This window comes from Notechis scutatus, chromosome 1 (genome assembly GCF_049901735.1).
Source record: "Notechis scutatus isolate UNSWTSFEM ecotype Mainland chromosome 1, rNotScu1.2, whole genome shotgun sequence".
NCBI classification, from domain to species: domain Eukaryota; kingdom Metazoa; phylum Chordata; class Lepidosauria; order Squamata; family Elapidae; genus Notechis; species Notechis scutatus.
In genome coordinates, this window is record NC_142009.1 from 191,418,390 (window position 1) to 191,436,023 (window position 17,634).

Below are 17,634 nucleotides of genomic sequence, written 5' to 3' on the forward strand. Positions count from 1 at the left end.
ACATCATGTGATATTAAGACCATCTCTTTACTCTGAGTGCAATTTCACTGAAATTAATAGGATTATCTCCCAAATATTAAACTGAAGTTATGGATATTACCCTGGCTTTACTTTTCAATGAATTATCCAAAGTATATGTAAGAACATGATGATGTGGAATAGCTTCTATCAGTTCTGTTGATCTTCTAGAACAGGAGTGTCAAACGTGTGGGCCGGATCCGTCACGCACAGGCCATGCCCACCCCAGCACCACAAAGGAAAAAAAAATGTTGTGATACATCACATGACGGCAACGTGATGCGGCAAATTTGACACCCATGTTCTAGAAAGTCCTTATTTTTCCAGCTGGGGCAAGGCAGGGGGAAGTTATTCAATCATGGTTAAGGAAGTATGTAAAATTTAGCCATGTAAATCAAACTTAGCAAGGCCACTTCAAACCATGTTAATTTATTGTTAATGCTTAAACATGTTTTGACATTTAGACATTATATTTGTTATTAAGTCAATTTAAACTATACATATGTCTGCATAGGAGCTAAATTGCAGAGTTTTTCTTAAAGTTTCTGTCTTATCATGATATAACTTCTGAAGCATATATTATATATAATAACACAATTCAGTGTTTTTCCTTTTATTTTGCTGTATGCAGGAAACCTCTATTTTACCAATGCATTCTTGACTGAAACGTTTATTGAAGTTCTGCGTTTAAATACCTCTCATCGACGAGTGCTTCTTAAAACCACAGTGGATATGCCACGACATATAGTAGTCGATCCCAAGAACAGATACCTCTTTTGGGCAGATTACGGACAAGATCCCAAAATAGAGCGTGCATTTCTTGACTGCAGCAACAGGACTGTGTTAGTGTCTGAAGGAATTGTCACACCACGAGGTTTAGCAGTCGATCATAGCACTGGCTACATTTATTGGGTGGATGATTCCTTAGACATGATTGCAAGAATTTCTCGTGATGGCGGCGAGCCTGAAATTATCCGCTATGGCAGCCGTTACCCAACACCATATGGCCTCACTATTTTTGAAAACTCTATCATTTGGGTGGATAGGAACTTGAAAAAAATCTTTCAAGCCAGTAAAGAGCCAGGAAATACCGAGCAGCCAATGGTTATAAGAGACAACATTGATTGGTTGAGAGATGTGACTATTTACAATAGCCATTACCAGTCACTGGCCCCTGCAGATGTCAACTACAATCCATGCCTACAGAATAACGGAGGCTGCGATCACCTGTGCTTTGCACTTCCTGATATGCAAACACCAAAGTGTGGGTGTGCATTTGGATTGCTGGGAAGTGATGGGAGGAGGTGCTTTATTTCAACAGATAATTACTTGATCTTTGCTTTGGAGAATGCCCTTAGAAGCATGCACCTGGATCCTGAAAATCACAGCCCTCCATTCCATACAATGACTGTATCAAGGATTGCGGTCGCTCTGGACTATGACAGTGCAAACGGTTTAATATATTTCACCCAAACTTCTTCGACAGGCCCAGGAAGAATCAGCTATATCAGTATCTATTCTGGAAGTAGTAATCCCACAGTAATAGCATCGGGTAAATATCAGAATTCAGAATTTAGCTAAGGTAACTTATAGGCCAATCTTTGATATGCGTTTCTCACATAGCATATGCATTTTCTAAGAACATAGAACTAAGGATTCATTCAGAAGAATATCCAAAGTGTATATCAGATTGTAGACTACTTCTTGGAAGGTATTTTGCAGAAGTTATTGAAAGTATGATTAACAGGAAGGAAAATTAATAATATTCAGTTAGTTGTGAACCTCAGCATGTTTACCTGAGTAAATGCCATTGAAATTTGTTTCATACATCTAGGCCCTAGTGATTCATTTTATGACAAATTAACAATTTGTATTGCCTTTTGTTGAAACTTTAAACCTTTCCTCAGCCAGGACATTACTCCAAGATGAGTTAAGAATTATGTAAAAACACCACAAACCTAAATACTAATTTGGCATGGAATTAGGTCATTGCAGCTTCGGGCAAATGAACTTTCTGCTAGACAAAATGCTTTGGACTGCATTGCTTATTTGAGTATTGGCACTAGTAATATGTAGCCGCTAATCTTCAGTTTACTTGCTTTTTTTTTAAAATGGAGTTTTCAAGGGCAGTGCATTTCAAAATACAGGAAGTTGTAGAAGCTGTTAAGGAGTCTTGATCTCAATCCAGTGACACAGTTTCTTCTTCTTTTGCTATGAGATAAAAACCTTCCTGTTTGATTCAGCACAATTTCCCCCTAGGAACTAGAAAAGAAGAAGGTATTTTGTAAAAAGTTTTCATTGCTAGGATGATTTTCATGCTCAGAACTTTTTTGTTCTCTGTTGTCCTGTTTGATACTTCTCAAGATTTGGGAGCTCCAGATGGCATTGCCTTTGACTGGATCAACAACAGACTTTATTACAGTGACTATCTCAATCAGACCATCAGTTCAATGGCTGTGGATGGATCTAATCGTTCAGTAGTGGCTCGTGTCCCACGGCCAAGGGCCATTGTCTTGGATTCTTGCCGAGGGTAAGTTGCCCATGCTGCATAATGAAACATGTATCTGTTTCCACTACAGCTTTTCTTTCTCACTTCAACTTCCCAACCGTAACAAGGCAATTAATAATGAATGAATGATAAATGTTCCAATTAGTAACTAGAAATACCCTATTATACCTTGTGTACATGTACAGATTCTTTTTTTTTTAGAATGCGTTCTTAGGCAGTGCGTTTTTAGAGCCTTGAGTGGCTGGAAGGCACCCTTCCTTCTCCCATGGAGCTAAGAATAGAATAAAATAGAATAGAATTCTTTATTGGCCAAGTGTGATTGGACACACAAGGAATTTGTCTTGGTGCAAATGCTTTCAGTGTACATAGAAGAAAAGATACATTCGTCAAGAGTCAAGAATCATAAGGTACAACACTTAATAATAGTCATAGGGTACAATAAGCAATCAAATCATACTAGAAAACAGTCAATGTAAATCATAAGGATACAAGTGACAAAGTTACAGTCATACAGTCCTAAGTGGGAGGGGATGGGTGATAAGGAGTGATGAGAAGATTAGTAGCAATAGTAATGCAGACTTTGTAAATAGTTGGATAGTAGATCCAACTAAGTAGGTCTGTCTATCCTTCAAAGAAAAGGGAAGAACATAGCTCTGCCATAGCAAAACAGCTTGCATTGTGCGTAGGAACCGGGTAGTAGCATGGAGCTTCCTCTCCCTGTTGCCCAATGCCTCCTTTTAATGAAGGATCGTCCTCTGATCAAGGAGGATGGTCATAGGCATAATTATTGCTGCTGTATTGTTTTCAGTTTGTCAGCCCTACATAAGAGACCAAACTTAAGAAACCAAACACCATATAGATCAAATTACTTTTGTTGGAACAACTATAATAGTGGAATCTTGCAAGTCTGAATGTACTTTCCTCCTCTCTCATTTTATCTTTGCATATGAACTAAGGAGAGGTCTGTCTGAAACATTTTCTCAAATTAGTTTCACGGAACAGACACAATTCCTGCTTATCTGACCAATGGCTTTGTAGTCGTTCTTTCTCTGGTCCTTCAAGACCATTCTCTAGACCAGGGGTGTCAAACTCAATTTCATTAAGGGCCACATCAGGGTTGTATTTAACCTCAGAGGGACAGGTGGGCGTGGCCAGCTCAACGTCACTTGTGTTGGGGGCATCTATGGCCCAAACACTCTACCAGTGAAAATGAGCTCCTGAGCTCCATTTTTGGCTGCAACCGTTGCTGTTTCCAAGGCCATGGGTCAGATCTAAGCACCCTGTGGGCCGGATCTGTCCCTTGGGCCTTGAGTTTGACACCCCTGCTCTAGATTCTCCACACAATGGCACAGGTGAAGGTCCATGAAGGCCTCTTTCCAACTAACTACACCTTAAGGAGAATCAGAGGGGAAAAAATAGAGCAGGATGTAGCAGGAAAATGAGATTGTGATAAGACAGAAGAGCAGCTGGGCAACACTCAAGGAGTCAGAATGTCCATTCATCATTATTTTCCAAATAAGCAATACTGATTTTTTTTCTTGGTCATCACACCTTCTAGTTTGTCATTCAGTTAGGAGAACAAAAATGCAGGGAATTTCACTCTTGTGCTGTGAGTGTGAATCAGAGGACTTGAACCACCATGCGTTAATTTCAGATATCCAATCTTTAAGAGGCTTTGCATAATGCACAGTGTGAATTTTTTTCAGTGTTGTCAAACAGTCATTTCTTTGTAGCTTGATTATAATTTAATTTAGGGCAAAGGTGTCATTGTCTGCGGCTGTTGGTGTTAGTGGGTAGGCTATTGTGAACCCCTACTCTATATTTACTTCCTGTTTATAGTATGGTTTAGGATCAAGCTGGGTATCTCCTCAACCATGTTTGAAAAGTGCAATATTCTGCCCATTTCCCCCTGAATAGTGTTTAGGGGAAACGTTACGGTGCAGTTCATACAGTGAAGGCATTGGAAAAACCAGGGAAGCCCTTTTGCTCTCCCTATCTTTACTTGTAGATGTAAGAGCAGTGGTTAGAATGCAGTATTGCGGGCTGACTCTGCCCACAGTCAGGAGTTCGATCTTAACCAGCTCAAGGTTGACTCAGCCTTCCATCCTTCCAAGATTGGTAAAATGACAACCCAGATTGTTGGGGGCAATATACTGACTCTTAAACTGCTTAGGGAGGGCTGTAAAGCACTGTGAAGCAGGATATAAATCTAATTGCTATTGCTAATGTTATTGCTAAGTAGCTTTCTCTGACTTAAGAAGCTTTGGGTAATTGTGTCATCACTAGGTACATGTACTGGACCGATTGGAGCTCTAATGCCAAGATAGAACGAGCAACGCTTGGAGGAAACTTCAGGAGTGCTATTGTGAACACCAACTTAGTATGGCCAAATGGTCTCACACTGGACTATGAAGAGCAGCGGCTTTATTGGGCTGACGCACATTTGTATGTATTTGCTTACTGTTTCATTGCCTACGGTAAAGCCTCTTCATCTAATGCACACATTTGGCCCTCCCCTAACGTATAATAACAATGTGGAAAAATCCATTCTAAATAAATATTTATGATTGAAAACAGAAGAGATGCCTTTTGAGGGCCATGATCCATAGCTGAGGAGGCATTGACGTGAAGTTGTCATTTACATTGAAAGGGCTGGGCTTCTCTTTTTATTGAGGGTGATAAAGGCTTTTTTAAATTCTTTTTTTTTACAAAATTCAGCAGATCCGGGGATTTTAAATTTTCACTGGGTTCTCATCAGGGGTGCGATTCAACCGGTATAACAATCGGTCCGGTGAGCGCATGCACATGCTCATTTTAAAAATGCTAATACTTACCTTCAACTGCAGTTGAAGAAAACAGCTGAGGCACGGCAAAAACTGCTCTGCCACGCAAATCAGCTGTGCTCTAACAAAAAGACATAAAGCACAGGAAAGAGCAGGAGTGGGCAGGCGGGCCCACATGCTCACCGGAGCGAACCAGTTTGGAGCCAACTGATCATCGGAACAAGGGGTTCACCTGAACCGGTCCAAACCGGGAGAAATCCACCCCTGGTTCCCATCTTAAAAGTGATGAGATAGCATGGGATTTATTTTCCAGCCACAGAGGAACAGCTAGAGCAGAGTCTAGTGGCTGCAGAAAAGGGAGGCGGGTTTCACATAAGTACGTTGTTCACCTGGATTTCAGAAATAATACTAAATGATGTGAATGTTCAGGGTACAAGAGAGTCTTGAAATTAATGGAAAAAAAATAAGGAATTGATCTATAGCAGGGGTGTCAAACTCGATTTCATTGAGGGTCACATCAGGGTTGTGTTTGACCTCAGGGCAGGGCGGGGTGGGCATGGCTAGCTTGATGTCAGTCATGTCAGGAGGGGGGTTGTGGTGGCTCGAGCACTCTGCCAGCAAAAATAGTCTCCTGATTTTGGCCGCGATGGCCTGCTGCGGCCCTTTGCCAGCGAAAATGGAGGTTGCTGTGTCTGTTTTTGCTGAGAGCCTCCATGGGCTGATCCTTTGCTATTTCCAGGGCATCCTGGTAGGCCAGATCTAGGCACCCGACAAGCCGCATCCGCTCCATGGGCCTTGAGTTTGACACCCCTGTATTTTCCCTGTGGAATTCAAGAAATGTTGGAAGCTCATGTTTTGTATTCCAGTGCTGATGTTTCCTACTTGTATTAGACAGAAGATTGAACGCAGCTCCCTATTGGGTGAAAACCGTGAGGTCATCATTAGCACTGCCCTCTCTCCATTTGCAATGACCCTATTTGATCAACACATTTACTGGACGGACTGGAATACCCGAAGTGTTTATCGAGCCAACAAATACGACGGGTCAGATCAAATTGTGATGGTATCAAGCCTGCCATACAGACCAATGGATATTCATGTTTGGGCCAAAAGCAAGCAACAGCAGTGCGCCAACCCTTGCAACCAATTTAATGGCGGTTGCAGTCACATCTGCGTGCCAGGTAAAATATTGTACAAATAGGGAATAATGAATTGAACGACATTCAGTTGTCTTAAAAAGATGGGTATGAGCAAAATATCTGAATGGCTGAATTATTCAATATTTTAAATGCTCGCACACTAGGAAATCAAGATACTTTGGCCAAAGTACAAGTTACTTTGGCTGCATAGCCAAAGGTACTTTGGCTGCAGAGCATCTACAGTGTTAGGATTCTGGCAGTTACCTCCATTTAAATCATGAGTCTCGAGCCAAACTTCCAAAACTTCAAAAGGATTTATTGGGAGTTAACATGTCTGGCAGTGCCTCGGTATAGCTGACTCTGAGACACATAATTCATTGTCACCCTTGATCCTGGTTTCCCCCACCCCCTGGGTGTATCATAATTCATATTCCCCAATGAGACACATCCATACCCTAGCCTAGAGTCATCAATCATGTTCTCCAGTTAGATATTTGCGCGGCAGAAACTTCAGTCACCTAGTTACTATCTTTGAAAAACTATTTATTTAGAGTTTTGCAGCATTAATTCAGCACCAGAAAAACAAACACAGATGGCTGATGCTTCATTTAACAACTTTATAAACATAACAAGTATATTTACAGACCAGTTGTAGATTTCTCCAACGAGCGCAAACTCAGACAGAAATATGTTGCAAGTAACTTCAGTAGCACACAGAAACAGTTTCACTTTAGTTCAGCAGGCAAGCATTATACACAGCAGAGGAGAGAAGCAGTTTCATTTTCAATAGACAAGACTCAGAGTTCAACATAGCTTCAGAGCTTAAAATAGAGCCACACCTAGGCTACTTCTAGTTTCAGTTTCCAGCCTAGGCTACTTCTAGTTTCAGTTTCCAAAACAGTCTTCATTGGCTGACTTAGTTGCAATGCCTGTTCATTGGCTGATCTTGTTACCAAGCTCTCTTCCAGTTCATGAATATACTCTGACACAATTTATGGAATGCACTTTTGATTTCCAAGCTGCCGCACTGCTCTTTCAAACCCCTTTCCCGCCTCCCCTTCTGTTGGCAACTCTAAAAAGACCATAGAAATATTTTATGAGTTGACATACAGTATATACAGCCTTTATAAATTTTTATCTATTTCTGACACTGAAATATGAAACTAAGTTGATTGGCCCTTTTGGCCTTTCAGCTCAATGAATGGCAGGCAACTTGCCACTTGATGTATCTAATATAAATTTTATATAAAATTTTATAAATAGATAAATATAAGATTTATCTATTTATATATTTGTTTAATTGGAGATGTCAAGGGTTCCTCTGGGGGACTTCTGCTTGCAAACCTCAGCCTCTGCCATATAGTTATTTCTAGATTACACTATCAGACCATTCAGTATTCACCAATGCTGCAGGAACTAGGCAAAACATTCATATAATATGCAAGGCCACCGTGACTTGCTGTGTTGGTCACTGGGTTTGGGTTTTAGACATCTGCTGATTTATAGGAAAGCATCATAATCTAAGCATGCAGAAAATTAATGAAATTACTGATGTTTCGCATACTTAAATAAATGCCGCTTTTGGTAGACAACCATCACTAATTGAAATAGTTTTAAAACTGTATTCTTTTCTACTCTGTCATCACCCTTCTGTTTTGTTCTGTTTGCTGAAATCAATATTATATTCCTGCTGATGCAAAATATGGGAGAATGCAATCTTCCATCATAGACTCTCTTATTCCTTTTACAAATTAATCTCAGCTGTAATAAAAAAATTTTTTTTGCAATAGCACCATTTACAAATAGAGCTCATTCAGATTCCTGTCGAGAATACAGGTAGCCCTTGACTTACAACAGTTCATTTAGTGACCGTTTAAAGTTACAACGGCATTGAAAAACGTGATTTATGACCATTTTTCACACTTAACGACCTTTGCAGCATCCACATGATCATGTGATCAAAATTCAGATGCTTGGCAATCAGTTCATACGTATGACCGTTGCTGTGTCCCAAGCTCATTGTGATCCCCTTTTGCGACTTTCTGGCAAACAAAATCAATGGGGAAGCCAGATTCACTTAACAACCTGGTTGCTAACTTATTAACTACAGCAATTCACTTAACAACTGTGGGCAAGAAATGTCGTAAAATGGGGCAAAACTCACTTAACCAATGTCTCACTTAACAACAGAAGTGTTGTGCTCAGTTGTGGTCATAAGGGCTGCCTGTATTGTTGAAAGGATTAGGGGATGTGTTGTAGGACATTTTGGTAATTCTCGATAAATTTCTTGGTGGATTTACGATTAATATTGGGGAGAGATGTTATCTAAATATATTATTAACTCAGTTCTTCTTTTGTGATGCCATGAAATATAGGCCCAGGTGGTGCAGAGTGTCAATGTCCTGCCGAAGGACGCTGGTATTTAGCCAACAACAACAAGCACTGTATTGTGGACAATGGTACCAGGTGTGGAAGTACCCACTTCACTTGCCTTAATGGCCGTTGTATCTCTGAACGCTGGATTTGTGACAATGATGATGACTGTAGGGATGGCAGTGATGAGTTGGAAAGTGTGTGTGGTAAGTACTTTCACGGTTAAAACAAAAGCTGTTGCCCAATTGCAATCGTTTTTAGCAAAGCCATTTTGGGGACAAAAAAAAAGGAAGATAAGCAGTATCTGTTTGGTCCAGAGTCCAATGGCCTGTTGACTATACAAAGCAGAGTTAGTTGAAGATGTCATTGCTTTCATGAAAAAAAAAATGAATGATTCAAATTCTTCCTTGGATTAATGCAGGGAAGGAGGGTAGAAATGTTTAAAAGCACTGATTTTGGTACATGCAAGAAAAATACATATTAGGAAATTAGTATTCAATGTAAGAAATTATTGGTATGAAATTTTGGCGTTTCTTAAAAAAAAAAAAAAAAACCCCAAAGATGGTTTTGGTTTCAAGAACAAAATACTGAGTCAGAACAATAAACTGAGTATTTCTGATAGTATTTAGTTTTTCTTAGATTGTAATTATGCTGCAAATATGACATTCTGTTTTATCTTATGCACGTGTATGGAGTGAATAGTTTACCAAGCTTTACAAGACTTTCTATATGGAAGGAAATATCTATGTGCGTAATAGAACTACGCCCAACATTTGGGCAAGAATACCTCAGAGAACTTTGTTCCTTTCTATTAATACTCCTTGAAAATACTGAAGCAGACCTTTTTCCTGTTTTTGTTTTTCTTTACCTGTAATGTTTTTAGTACTTTTTCTTTCTTTTTCTATTTTCTCATTCTATTTTCTTGCTTCTCTTTTAATTGTGTAAAAATTCTCAATAAAAAGAAAATAACTGGAGCAGACCCAGAACGTGAAGGAAGGTTATGTTTTCCACTGACTTTGTAAGGATCGTGCTCTCTTATCAGGCCTTTATGGCAAGGCCTGAGTGGCAGTTTACCTTCTTTCCAGATTCCACTCGTTTCCAATTCACCTCATTAATTTTCATGAACGAGGAAATTACATTTGTAGGGATTTGGAAACCCACGGAACTGTCATTCGGATGCTAAAATAAAATTTTATCTTCTATTTGTCTGATTGACATGCTGTCCATTTTGCAGCTGTATTTGCCTTGGCAGGGTAAAAATCAATTAAGCATTGTATTTCTGGGGAGGATTTGTCAAGGCCTGTCCGAGTCCCTTCTGTCAATGACATTTCTTTGTCACATTCCTTTCCTTCAGCTTTTCATACCTGTCAGCCAACAGCTTTCACCTGCGGCAATGGGCGATGTGTACGCTACTCTTATCGCTGTGATCACTACAATGACTGTGGAGACAACAGTGATGAGGTGGGATGCTTGTTCCGAACTTGTGACCCCCAGACAGAATTTACTTGCAATAATGGAAGGTGTATCTCTCTTCAGTACGTCTGCAATGGTGTAAACAACTGTTACGATAATGGCACTTCAGATGAGAGAAATTGCCGTAAGTTGATTAAAACTATGTATTGTCCCTGATTCTTTGCACAATCAAAATGTAAACTTTCTAAAAAAGGAAAAGGACGCGTTGCTTCACAGAAGCCGTGTGATTTATTTGGATTTACATTTACAGGAATCCTGAGAACGAACTGGATGTTCTTTGACTGTGTATTGCCTATGAGAAATTTTCTCATCAATTTGTACTCATAAGGATAGTGATTTCAAACAATAAGGACTGAATGACAGAGTAGATCTTTGGGGTATTATTTGATAATTACCCCATGAGATTCCATTGACATTAACAATAAAACTTAGCTTTTTTTGTAATGAAGTAGACTAGTTCAGGGATCCCCAACCCCTTGATCTGCGAACCAGCAGTGGGCTGTGGCATGCCAAAAACCGGGCCACACAAACAAGCAAAGCCCCATTTGCGGGATGCAGGCAGCATGTGAAACCACGCCTCCTCTGGTCCATGCAAAAACTTCTTTCCACGAAACCGGTCCCTGGTGCCCAAAAGGTTGAGGGCCACTGGACTACTAGTTGATACATTTTGCTAAGCAGAAATGCTGAAGAATTCCAAGAAAGCTTACCTCGATCAGTCGGTATGCTGATTATTCCTGCAACCGTCATAAGTATGAAACAGTTGCCAAGCATCTGAATTTTGACAGCACAATCATGGCGACGCTTCAAAGGTCATAACTGTGAAAAGCTTATAAGTAACTTTTTTCAGTGGTGTTGTAACTTTGAACGGTTGCTAAATGAACTATTGTAATTCAAGGAGTAACTGTACTAGAAACAGCACACTGCCGTTTGTCATTGATTAAAACCAGTCTGCCTTATGCTTTATGTGGGAAGACAAAGAATCCTCTCTTTTTGCCTTAAAGCTGAACGTACTTGTCCTGCTGGCTATACAAAATGTCAGAGTACCAACATATGCATTCCTCGATCTTATCTTTGTGACGGGGATAATGACTGTGGCGACATGAGTGATGAGAGCCCCACTCACTGCGGTAAGCTAAAATGACTCTCCACAATTACACTCCTTCACTTCATGCTTTCCTGCCTCAATTTGGGTAAACGAGCCAAGCATTCTTGTATGTACTGTTCTGTTGAAAAGACACAACTGAAAGGTATGGGGTGCGCTGGACACATACGTGTGTGCGAGCAAGACTTAAGCAAATTGCTGATAATCTGGAATTTTTAGAGGAAAGACGTATTCTCAAAATGAGACAAAGAGGTTATCAAACTTGAAGTGAAAAAAATAAAATAAACAAAGGATTACCTCTTAGGTGGATTCCTGTGACTCCTGGCATGTTTACATTTTTAAAAGCTCTAAATCTTAGATTTATATCCTTCCATTCCTTCAGAAGCTCAGGTCATGGAGGATTAAATGACAGTGCTAAATGCACTTCTTAAAAGGACTTCCAAGAGGGATCTTCCAAAGCGTGACAAGCTATAAACTGAAATTTGGAATCTTTAGTCTCCAATCCAGAACTTGTACGGTATAAGTGCACTACTTCCCTTTTTATTTATAAATGAAACATACCTCTTACCCTGGGGCAATCTTTTCAGTAACTCTTCATACATTCTATCTCATCACCATACAGGTAGTCTGTCTCACTTGACAACAGTTTCTGTTGTTAAACGAGACACTTGTTAAAGTGAGTATTTGCCCCATTTTATGACCTTTCTTGCTGCAATTGTTAAGTGAATCCCTGCAAGTGATAAGTTAGTAACACGGTTGTTTGGTGAATCTGGCTTCCCCATTGTTTTTGCTTGTCAAAAGGTGATCGCGTGACCCTGGGACACTGCGACCGTCATAAATACATCATAAATAGCCAAGCATTTTGATCCCATGAGCATGGGATGCACAGGTCATAACTGTGAAAAATGGTTGCTAGTCACTTTTTTTCAGTGCCGTTGTAACATTGAACGGTCACTAAATGTACTATTGTAAGATGAGGATGGCCTGTAACCCTCTGAAATAAATGAGAACGAAATAATAGAAAGTGACCAAATAGTAAGCAAATGACTTAGTCTTCTGACTAAGAGAGGATTGGAATCGGGTCCTTAAATGAACATTATGACCACACCGCCAGTTCTTATTTCATTGGAAAAAATTATCAAATTAGTTTAATTAACTTGGTTCAGTGCTGGCTGCAGAGTTTTGGGACCCCTTGATGCCCAATAAATACCCTTAAGTTCTGCATATACATTTCTATTTAAGGAAGTTGAGTGTCATGGGCTTCCAAAATTCATTCTCTTACTTAGGCTATTTCAGCAAGCTGTATAGGTGCAGAGGGTTTCTGACTCAATTTTCCAACTTAAGCTAGATCCCTTCCACCATCACCTAGGATTATAGTAAAGCTACCCTAAAGGCAGGGTTGGTTTTGGGGTTATTGATTCTGGAATCAGGGTTGGGGACAGGATGGGAAGCATTCTGCTTCCATTCCCATGTGTCCTTTCAAATTAATGTGATAATGTGTCACTGAATCCTTATCACATATTCTTTTTTGGAATCACAAATAGACAGCTTGATTCAATGAAGACACTTGATACCTGAACAATTAGATGGGTTTTTTTGACTCTCCCTTCAATAACTGGGGAAGAGTTTAATTTTACAAAGTGATGCAAGCTTACAACAGAATTGTATATTATAAATGCCTTCAATTCTTCAGAAATTAAGATCTTAAAACTATATTCTAACTATTTGCTTTATGCGCAAATACAGTATAACTTGCAATTTCAGCGCATCTTCATATTTTTCTATGCTATATCTCTAATGTTTTTCTATTCTACATCTCAAATTTAATTTGTTTATTGCTGACAAATTTCTTTTCTCTTATATATGTTTGGATATTCTGTTCTGTTCTATTCTGTTCTATTATATTTATTACTTACATTACATTATATAATACTATATTAATTATATGGTACTGTATTGTAGTGTATTGAATCATATTATATTGTACTATATTATTATCTTACATTGTTTTGTGTTTTATATATATATAGCCTTATATATCCCTATTGTAATATAGAATTCCTCCTTTTCACCAAAGATCAATCTACCTTTCATCTTGTTTAGTTTTCTACTCTTGTTCTGCCAAAGCTTTGACATTTTCTTTGCTTTTTCTGCTTGGCTGGGCTTCCTGATTCTTCTTCTAAAACTTGGCTCCATCTTAGGGAAACGACTAGTAGAATATTTTCTTTATGTCAGGTCTGAGGGAGGGAAAAAACATCTTTCTCAGCAGGATTATTTATATATATTTATATTTATCTTTACTCTTGTGCTTTGACTGTATTTGTTGATCTTACCCTTTTACAGAGGTCTCCAACCTTGGCAACTTTAAGACTTGTGGACTTCAGCTCCCAGAATTCTCCAGCCAGCATAGCTGGCTGGAGAATTCTGGGAGCTGAAGTCCACAAGTCTTAAAGTTGCCAAGGTTGGAGACCTCTGTTTTATGAGACTTGTGGCTGCAGAACTACCAGGTAGCTGTCCTTTCCCCTGCCCAGTGCTGCTGTTTGATTGGCAATAGCTCTTTGATTGGCAACTGGGTCATGTCAATATTGGTGGAGGACTGAGAAGACAAGGAAGAGGAGGGAAGGAGGACAGAAGCTTAGAATCTCCTTATGCAGCCTGTTCTTTTATAGTCTTATCTATTTTCTTGCCAGTTTTCATCCATGCCATTTTAAAATGCTAATGGATGGCCAATGAGGATGCCAGTGAGCTCCATGTTTGGGTTGAGGCTTCCCACATGTGGCAAAGTAGAAATGGAACCTATTGGGCCAGTGGGTATCTTTTCGAAGGGGTCTTTCATGGAGAAGTTTTAGACCAGCTGCTGATACTCTTCATCAGTTTTATTCTATATGTCTTATTATCCTGAGGCACTTATGAAAATTGTAGTAAGACTTACTAAGCTAACCTAGTTGAAGTAGTTCAATTACCCTAAGGACACAATATCAAAAGTTGAGGATTGAGTATAATCATTACAGAGTCCAATGCATTTGCAGAGGAAAACACACAGATCAAACAAGGATTTTCTCTGCCTTTTCAGCCACACTGACTTGTACCAGTAGTGAGTTTCGCTGCACATCTGGACGTTGCATTCCTGCTCATTGGTACTGTGATCTAGCAACTGATTGTGCTGATGGCTCAGATGAACCTTCCTCTTGTGGTAAGTGTGAGATTAGGCACACTTGGAAGGGATTTGGAAAGGTTTACTCAGACTACCAGAATTTAATGAGGGAAATTAAGACTTATAACCCAGTAGTGATTAGTCTTATTGGCAAATGTGCCATAGGCTATCTGATAGGACAAAGAACAGGATGTATTTCTGTCAGAGTCCCAAGAATGAAGTTTCCTCAACAGCCATTGATACACCCATGAAAATATAGCATGCACCATGAAATTATAGTAAAATTACACTGCTAGTAATGACATTATTATAAAAAAAAAAGAGTGAAGGGAAGGCATTCTAAAGAACTTTTCTTGATGTCTCATTTTTTTTGTTTTGAATCATTCTGCAAGATGCTTCTTCGTCTGAATGGCACAGTGCATGCTTTCTATGAGAAAGGCATACTGTACCCATTAAAACCTCAATAAAAATCACAACATGCCTTCCTGGGAGCCAACGGTATACATTTAACCTCTGCATTATAAAACTTTTACCAACCAGAGGTAAACATGTTCCATATCCTGTGGAATTGCCCAGTGACTTTCACTGTCCCTTGACATTAATTAGACTGAGAATTAAAACACAAATCGGCATTTATGTCTGTGGAAATGTAGGAAACAAAGTTTGGGCAGTGCTCCCAGGATGTGAAAATGCATAATCTGTGAAATCCTATATTTCTTTTGAAGTTTCTTCTGAACGGAGCTGTTCAAGTAGGCAGTTTAGATGTGATGGCGGCAGATGCATACCAGCTACATGGGTCTGTGATGGTGATAATGACTGTGGTGACATGAGCGATGAGGACCAAAGACACAACTGTGGTAAGTTCCATGCAACATAAAGCTTCAAGGCTAAGCTGTTGTTTTATTTAGTTACTCAAGGCCTAGATGAGTGGCATGGTGGCCTAGAGTTAGAGCCCTTGCCTCACAATCAAGAGGCTGGAATTCGATCCTAGGTAGCGGCAGATATTTCTCTCTCTGAGCAAAATGAGTAATTGTCTGCTGCAAACTCTGCATAGGTGTCAGGAAGGGCAGCTGGCAGGTAAACAATCAGTTCCAGTACTCCGAAGCAAGTACTGGATTGCAGAGTTGTAAATAAAAAAAATCCTTAAGACCTAGATTGCTTTCTGGTAATTCACCTTTTATTTGAAAGACTGCAAATGGCCCAGGAGACAGACATTGGTTGAACAGATGGTAGGCTGATTTAAATGGCATGAAGAATGTATTTTGAACAAATTGCTGAAATCTCATGCTTTCTTCTAGCAAATCGCAGCTGCTTAGCCACTGAATTCACATGCGTGAACAATGTGCCCCCCTCAAGAAGATGTATTCCTAGGGCTTGGGTCTGTGATGGAGATGCTGACTGCAGTGATGCGTACGATGAGCATCAGAACTGTACTAGAAGGCCATGCTTGGACAGTGAATTCACATGTAGTAATGGATTGTGCATCCGTAACAATTACAGGTTTGTATGTCCTCTGCAAACTCTTTCAAGAACCACAGCCATAGGCCAGAGCTAATATCTTAAGAGTGGATAACTTACAATTCTTTACACTGAACTGCAGCATACATCATTCTTCACCATTGGCCATGTTGAGTAAAGCCAGTGAGATTTTGAGACTCAGCTATGTCTGGAAGACCATGTTTTGTTTATTCTTGGAATAATAGAATATGTTGCAATGATGGACTTAGACCTGGTTTTTCAGCTCCGCTTTGCATAAATGCAGTAGGTAGACTAAGAGAGGGTTATAACAAGGATTAAATTCCTTGTTACTAAGATTGTGTCTGGTCAAAATGACCTCAGCTTTATCCTGCTAATTCATTTCCCCCTTCTTTTTTTTGATTGGATTGCTGGCTGAGTCAGGACAGAAGTTTATGATGTCATATTGCTTATAATGGTAAAAAGTTGAATCTAAGACCAGGAGGAATAATATTCATATTGTCACAAGCAAGAAAAGAAGGATGGGGTGCCAAATATGAATCTGAGCAAATATAATCTATACAGCAAAGACTTTAATTTGGTGAGGATTGGGAGGGCAGGTAGAAAAATATGTGGAGGATTTCTGAGGACTAGAAGGAGTCAAAAACTCAGGGGATTAAGGATACACTTTTTATCTCTAGATCTCTGTCCAGTTCAATCAATCAATCTCTCTCCAGGATTTCTGTAGTCTGAAATTCTCCATGTTCAACATTTTTATGTGATGTCATGACTAGTTTGTCCATGATTTGCAGATCATGTCTCTGTTCTCCCAAACCTTTTGCTTTGCATGCAATAGCTTTGCATGAAGAACACACACATACATGTGAATGTTAGCAGAGGTGTTGTTGTTTTAAGTATATATGTATTCGATTTATATGTCGCTCATCTCACAATCAAGTGACTGGCTTTTGTTAACGGGCTTTTTCCAGGTGTGACCGCCGAAATGATTGTGGGGATGGCAGTGATGAGAGGGCTTGCACCTATCAGCCATGCCAACAGCACCAGTTTACCTGTCAAAATGGCCGCTGCATCAACAAAGCTTATCTCTGTGATGGGGACAACGACTGTGGGGATGAGTCCGATGAGCTAGAGCATCTTTGTGTTACCCCAGAAGCAACTTGTGCTCCCCACTATTTTACCTGTGACAATGGGAACTGCATTGAAATGGCCAAAGTCTGTGACAGGATAGACGACTGCCATGATAATAGTGATGAGAAGGGATGCGGTATGTATGGAACTTAGACAAATCAGCACAAAGGCAACCTCACACAATGAGGTTGGGTCCCCAGATGATATTGGATTACCACACAAATTGTCCTCTGGCAGCATGGCAAATAGTCAGATGTTGAGGATTATTACTTTTTTATTTTACTTTATTTTTATTTGTCAATTACTTACAAGATAATAGGTGTAAGTAAAAACATAGTTATGAATACATGGATACATATAAGAAAAAAACAACAACAACAATAGGACAGGGACGGTAGGCATGTTGGTGCACTTTTGAACGCCCCCTACAGACCTCTTAGGAAAGGGGTGAGGTCAATAGTAGACAGTCTAAGGTTAAA

The 17,634-nt window shown here is 39.6% G+C and overlaps 1 protein-coding gene across 2 annotated transcripts in view; it reads left to right on the forward strand.

The window, feature by feature from the left end:
* Positions 1 to 17,634, forward strand: part of LRP2 (LDL receptor related protein 2) — a 144,667-nt gene that overhangs the window by 84,863 nt on the left and 42,170 nt on the right. For both annotated transcript variants that reach the window (XM_087949765.1, XM_087949766.1), the window contains exons 39-49: positions 650 to 1,570; positions 2,383 to 2,548; positions 4,814 to 4,972; positions 6,202 to 6,491; positions 8,825 to 9,028; positions 10,177 to 10,419; positions 11,297 to 11,422; positions 14,471 to 14,590; positions 15,277 to 15,408; positions 15,850 to 16,051; positions 16,996 to 17,291. In XM_087949765.1, the coding sequence (XP_087805891.1) occupies positions 650 to 1,570; positions 2,383 to 2,548; positions 4,814 to 4,972; positions 6,202 to 6,491; positions 8,825 to 9,028; positions 10,177 to 10,419; positions 11,297 to 11,422; positions 14,471 to 14,590; positions 15,277 to 15,408; positions 15,850 to 16,051; positions 16,996 to 17,291 (2,859 nt within the window). The remainder of the gene's footprint in view (positions 1 to 649; positions 1,571 to 2,382; positions 2,549 to 4,813; positions 4,973 to 6,201; positions 6,492 to 8,824; positions 9,029 to 10,176; positions 10,420 to 11,296; positions 11,423 to 14,470; positions 14,591 to 15,276; positions 15,409 to 15,849; positions 16,052 to 16,995; positions 17,292 to 17,634) is intronic.